Source organism: Macadamia integrifolia, unplaced genomic scaffold (assembly GCF_013358625.1).
Source record: "Macadamia integrifolia cultivar HAES 741 unplaced genomic scaffold, SCU_Mint_v3 scaffold572, whole genome shotgun sequence".
NCBI classification, from domain to species: domain Eukaryota; kingdom Viridiplantae; phylum Streptophyta; class Magnoliopsida; order Proteales; family Proteaceae; genus Macadamia; species Macadamia integrifolia.
In genome coordinates, this window is record NW_024870490.1 from 10,171 (window position 1) to 16,717 (window position 6,547).

The 6,547-nt window shown below is 33.7% G+C and overlaps 1 protein-coding gene across 1 annotated transcript; it reads right to left on the reverse strand.

Moving 5' to 3' along the window:
• Positions 1 to 38: 38 nt before the first annotated feature.
• LOC122069297 lies at positions 39 to 642 on the reverse strand. The gene is made up of 2 exons (XM_042633288.1): positions 374 to 642; positions 39 to 280 (listed from the first exon to the last, which is right to left on the reverse strand). The coding sequence occupies exons 1-2, from the start codon at positions 586 to 588 to the stop codon at positions 97 to 99; spliced, it is 399 nt and encodes a 132-aa protein (XP_042489222.1). The 5' UTR covers positions 589 to 642; the 3' UTR covers positions 39 to 96.
• Between the last annotated feature and the right edge of the window lie 5,905 nt (positions 643 to 6,547).

The window sequence follows — 6,547 nt, forward strand, 5'->3', positions numbered from 1 at the left end:
AAAAAAAAAAAAAAAAAAAAAAAAAAAAAAAAAAAAAAAAAAAAAAGAATCTACAGGCAACCCATGCACATTTAATTAATTACAAACCCTAGTTAATCAGAGATCGTTTTGCTGCCTAACGTGATCGGAGACGCTTTTTTTGACATTCTCTGCGGCTTCATGAACTGCATCTCCTGCGGCTTTAGCAATCCGTTCCGCAGTTTCTTCACTTTCCTCAAAACTCTTTACAGCAACGTTTCTTATAAACTCCCCAGCATTTGACCCTCCTTCCTTGATTCTCCTAACACCATAAAAACAAGAAAAACAGATCAAAACAACCCATTTTAGAGAGAGAGAGAGAGAGAGAGAGAGAGAGAGAGATTAAAGAACTGACTCTGAATCTGGGACTCTGAAGTGAGCCCAAGCAAGTTTGATCAAATATGTAAATTTTTCCAAAGGGCTTATAAAGTTGATGCCTCTTTCTATAGCGTTTGGACCTGGATCAGCCCCTGCAACTCCTCCATCTCCAACTGTGGATATGATCATCAACTGAGAGACGACGAACAGTGAAAGCATTATTGCTCTTGTAGAACCTTTGGATTTATCCATGGCGTTTTTAGTTGCAGAAGATGTTACCTAGGAACCGTGTGCGAGAGATGAATGCTATTGAACAATATGAGAGAGAACGTGGAGGTCTTTCATCAAAAAAAAAAAAAAAAAAAAGAGAACGTGGAGATCAATCCACACATTATATGACACGTTAGCTGACACGTGGAACATGCATTGAATATGTTGGAGGATATACCAGTAGATTTTGACATTTTGCATCAATAACTAGAGAGCTTATCTTATCAACCTAGAAAATTCCAATTAGCAATTTGGATATCTACCAAAAAATAATAATTAAAAAAAAAAATTGGATCCTACTAATCTAAAAGACCATATATTTTGTTACATGTTACAACTCAGAAAGACAAATTTACCCACAAAAAGACAGAAAAAAGATAGGCAAAAGAATTTATGGAAGTATTGTTGGAGGTAAGGATATGAATTTAAAATCGAAACCATTTATTGAAATCGAATCATACTGTTTACATCAAAATTGTAAAACCATTTAGTAAATGGTTCGGTTTTGGTTTCAAGTTTTAGATCGATTAGCTAAATGGGTCGAATCCGTTTTAACCGTTTAATCAATTGGTTTCAGATCGATTTGAAACCGCGAAAACTGAACCATTTAAACCATCAAAATCGATCCGATTAACCTGTATAATGATTAAGTAACCAACTTTTAGAGGTAATATTTTTTTTTTTAACCTCATATGAAATTCTTTGGACATTAGTTTCATATTCTAAGTAATTGTTTTATTCCTTTATATAGCTGAGACAGATAAAGAGGAATTATTTAAAGCTTTAGAGATGTGTTTTCAGAGCCTTCTATTCCAACTTTAGCGTCATCCACCACTACTATCGTTGTTCATTAGTAGTTTTGTTTGCATTTTACTTTCTCAATGTAATATTTTCTTTTATTTAGTTGTTTGGTTGTTTTAACAAAACATAATAATTTGCATTTCACATTCTTAAGATTGAATCGTTTATCACAAAAAGCAAATTTTAGTAAACATGCAAATAAACTGGCAAACCGATTGCTAACCCTTTAGAAACTGTATAGAATAAATCGAAATCGAAACCGTTTAAAATCGTTAAACCGAAATTGTTTAAGAACCGTAGAACAGAAATCGTTTACTAAATGGTTGTAGTTTCAGAAAGTGCAGCCATTTAGTAAATTGTACGATTTTGGTTTCAGCCAAATAAATGTGAATCAAACCGAACCGAATCAATTAATGCCCTTAGTTGGAGGGGTATTACCCATCCAAAATGATCATAACACTCCTTTCCCCTTGTTAATCCTTTCAAAAAACAAAAGAAGAAGAAGAGAAAAAGATTCAAAGAACACTCCCTCGCAGCAAGGGCCAATGGAGACACTATAGTTTTTGCTAAATTCACGTTTCATTTGGTTAGAAGAGAAATAAATGAAGGAAATTAAATAAAAATTTAATAATTACCTATTACTTTTTTGAATCTATCTCTTAATCACTCACAATTTTATTATTCAATTCTATTTTATATCAGAGTCAAATATCTTCAATATGAAATTAAAATAAATATTAAATTTGAAAAATAAAATTACCAATAATAGTAAAAAATGCGAATCGATATACAATATTATTGAGTAATTAATATAAAAAATTATTTTTAATTCCTAAATCAATCAATTCCCCTTCCCTTCCTATACTTACAATTAGACCGGGCCAAATGGCAACCACAGTTGGTTCTCATGTTATTAGGGTAGTTAAGAGATTTTTTCTTTTCCTTTTTCTGAATATTTTCTTAAAGAGTTCAATAAAATTGCTATGATTCTTTTTTCTAAAATCATCTAACTTGAGGATATCAGTTTAAACCTAGTAGTCTTTGCTCGATAGTTAACCGATTGAAGCCTTTCCTCAATAGTCTAAGCAGTACTTTTCAGTGTTTTATTCCTTTTAAAGTCAATTCTTATAATATTTTCATTGTTCATGAGATTCTTTTTCAAGTGAGAAATAGTAAGCAAAATATCAGATTTGATGGCCCTAACGTTTTTTTCTTTGGTAGAAAAAAAGATTTATACATTGAGAATGGATTACACTCCTGAAATCTGAAAAAACAACATCAGCAAATGCACAGGGATCTTGAAATAGACAGAACCGTCCTGACAAGGGAATCACCTACAATATTAATATTTCTTGGAATAAACTAATAAGATATCATGTCCAAGTAAGTTTCTAATTGCCGAATATCCACAGGAATCGGATGAATAGAAAGTAAAAGGTTCTTTGAACGCTCTATAAGTGAAGCGACCACCTTCATATTATCATATTCAACAATAAGATCATAGGTACCTTCAGAGATAATCCTGCCCTGATTGCCATTTATGATTACCAAATAATAGTAAAAGAAATTAAATCAATTATAAAATTTTATTAGGTAATTAATAGAAAATTTTCATTTTCGATTCCTAAACCAATTTCCCAAATGGCAACCACAACTCCACGACCATATTAAGTGGATTTTGGCCCAAGCTCATTTGTGATTGGAAAAACTACCCCATAGAAAATGCCAACCTCCCAAATGGCAACCACAACTCCACGACCATATTAAGTGGATTTTGGCCCAAGTTCATTTGTGATTGGAAAAACTACCCCATAGAAAATGCCAACCTCTTTTTTTTTTTCTTTAAACCGAAGAGTTCGAGCCAGCTTACACGCAGACTAACACAGCAACTCATCGCCATGATCTCCACTTAAATCACAGATGCATAAATGAAGAATCAAACTTGAGACCATGCGTCTAATCCACACAATCCCCAGTTCGTCCTAACCATCTGGACAACCCACGGGTGGGTAAAGAATAAATAAGAAAACAAACACACACACACACAATGCGTACGACAGGGTTTAATCCCACGACCTCCTCCCCTGGGTGCCGGCTCCACAAGCCGAAGCTACTACCACTAGGCTATCATTCATAAATGGTCTTAACAAAAAAAAAAAAAAAAAAAATGTTCCAAATAAATAGTTTCAACTTTTAATTCCATCATGTCATTTTTTTTTGGGGGGTAAAATATCATTTTTTTTTGGTAGAATTTAAAAGGGCACTCAGGTAAAATATCACTTCCGATGCAAGAAGATCTTGACTAGTGAGTTTTTGTTAGGCTTGTTTTCAACATATCTCATGTATTACGTGAGGTTAGCAAAGTCTTTTCATAAAACCAGCATATCTAGACTTTTAACACTACAAGAAAATATGCGTCCGCCTCGTCCTAATCATAGTTGGAAAATCAGAAAAACCTGGTGATCCGGTATGATCAAACCTAGTTTATACAATTGTAAACATATTTAATAATTTAAGTGAATTGCTAAAGTAGTGAATTGCTTTAATAGTATTTTAAAACACAACTTGACTTGCTAAGTTTATAGTAATTCGGGTAAAAACATAGTTTTATTTGAAGAGATGATTCATGACCGAGTCTTGTCATTTTTTTTTCTCTGACTAGTCTACATAACTCTTGACCAGGTTTTTCAAAATTTTGACTTAACTCAGATGACACACTATTTAAAACCTGGTTTTCCAAATATGGTCTTGTTGCTGCCAAAAACCCCGTATGAGTTGATCCTGCACAAGCACAGACGGCGGAGGCCCGGAGCTTTGTCCGGGGTTAGTCCTCCGACGCTCAAGTTAGGGTCGGCCGCACAGTTTTCAGTATGGGAGTAATGGTGTGGGTTTTGATGCTTACCTTCTACCTTCCTCTTGGGCCCTCTTATATAGCTCTTATGGTTTAGGGTTTCCCCTTTCCTTGGAGGAGTCCTCCTCGGGTCCACCTCCTTTCCTTTTAGAGTCCTACTCGAATACGTCCTATCCCCTTCATGGGGAATATTCTCTTCACGCGGTTGACGTGATAGAGTCCTTGCAGCCTCTATCAGGTAGGTGACACGTGTCCAGGTGGACGACGCGTGTCTTTACCCTACTGAGCAATCAATTTGGTCGTATCAGGTCTTAACGAGACTTTTAAGAATAGTAATTTAATAGAGATGGTTTCAGCATTTTTAACTCTATTAAAGCCTTATTTTCTTGCAGTGTAAGAGAAAGGTTATCTACCAAAAAATAAAATATAAAAGGGAGATGTTACACCTGTGCTCACTTATAAAACAAAATATGTTATTATGGATTGAGTTTCTTTGCACCTATTGTGAATGAGAACTCGTTCATACTAGGCCATCCAGGCCACTCCAGGAAGGAGTAGCGGGCATGTGCAGGATCTTGTTCCTTGAATTCACCACTAGACTCAAAATATCTTTTTTTCTTTTTATAAAGAAAATATCTTATTATGTGAATTTGTTGAGTATTTCAGCAAAAAAAAAAAAAAAAAAAACACCATGAAAGGGATCCCATAGCCACAAAAGTAGAAGGAATTAGAAGCAAGAAATCAAAGATGTATCCAAGAATTCAAAAAAATACGAAGTGATGTCTTAATGAGAACAGATTGGAGTGGAGTGAAAACCATCAAATCAATAACCCATTTTAGAAATTGTTTTAACTTTACTCCACTTCTTTCAAAGTTCATTGCACGTTTTCCCTAATTTCACTTTGCTTCTATACCAACTTGTACAATACCTAACAAAGACAATCAATCTATAATATATATATATATATATCATTTATTTATTTGTTTAGTAGGAAAAAAAAGTTAAATCATAAATCAATGTTGAACAATCAGGGTGATGCCTCATGTTTTCATGATGAATCCACCTTTTAGGTGATGTATTTGTGATAACTAAGGCACCGTTCGGCTACGTTCTGTTTTTGTCGTTTCTATGTTTTCTTGTTCCCAGAAACGGAGAAACAACCTAAAAAGCATTTGATAAAGTTGTTCTGTTTAACCTATTTTTAGAAACATAAATAAAAAAATTATGTTTATTTATAATTTTAGAAACGACTTTGATGAAACAAGTCCGACTTGTTTCGTCATTTCTAAAACCGATTTTGAAAGAAAAAAAATATTGTTGGTGCCCGATAAATGTCTCAACTATGTAAACTTAAGGGTGTCAATCGATTCAGTTTTGGTTTGGTTCCCAATGATGATAAGGTGGACCATAACCAAACTAAGAACCGACTCGATTCCGTATTTAGATACTCAAACCGATTCAATTTGACTTGATTCGGTTTTGATTCTAATTCGGTTCTGATATGCAGTTTTAATTTGGTTATGAAAATGGTTCCACTTTTGAACCCTGATTGTGATTGACCAAAGGCCATAATGGGCTCAAATTATGAGACTTATGGCTATTGCTAACTCTAAAATTATCTTAGCATGTAAATATGTGATGATAAATTACAAAAAACATTACCACATTAAAAAAAAAAAAAAGAGCTTGCAATAAACACTCTTGAATGATAGGAGCAATTCGGTTCGGTTTTGGTTTGAATCGATGATTCTGACACTCTAAACTGAAACCGAGCCAAACCAAATATCATACTCACATTCAAACCGAATTTGAATATAATAAATTTGGTTCGATTTCGGTCCTATTAATTCGGCTCGATTTTGATTTTGGTATTCAGTTTTGGTTTGAAATTGACACCCTTATTTAAATCTAAAAAGAGTTAACCAAACCCTCTCTCCCATTTGGGCATCCGATGATACTATTAGGTTTTTTAGTGGCATTATGTCTGCAAAAAACGTTTTGAGAAACAGGTTTATCAAACACTAAAAAATCTATTTTTATTTTCAAAAATGTGAAAAGCCGTTTCTGTTGTTTCTTGACATAGAAACAGCATAAACGTTATCAAACGATGCCTAAATGTCAACTGTGCAAACATCAAGGAACAAAAGTCATGAAAAGGTGGAGAAACAAAATCTTGGAAGCATCAAAGAAAAGAAGAAATCACCATACCATCGGATCTTGTTCTTATTTTGTAATATCTTCTTTAAATCTATGTTTGTTTTAGTCTCTTATAGTTTTTTTTTTTTTTT

What these genes read in the sequence shown, in the direction of transcription:
- LOC122069297 (XM_042633288.1), bottom strand. Translation starts at nt 588, where the DNA reads ATGGATAAATCCAAAGGTTCTACAAGAGCAATAATGCTTTCACTGTTC. An exon ending in TTCAGAGTCCCAGATTCAGA is followed by an intron (nt 281 to 373) that starts GTCAGTTCTTTA and finishes TTATGGTGTTAG; the next exon opens with GAGAATCAAGGAAGGAGGGT.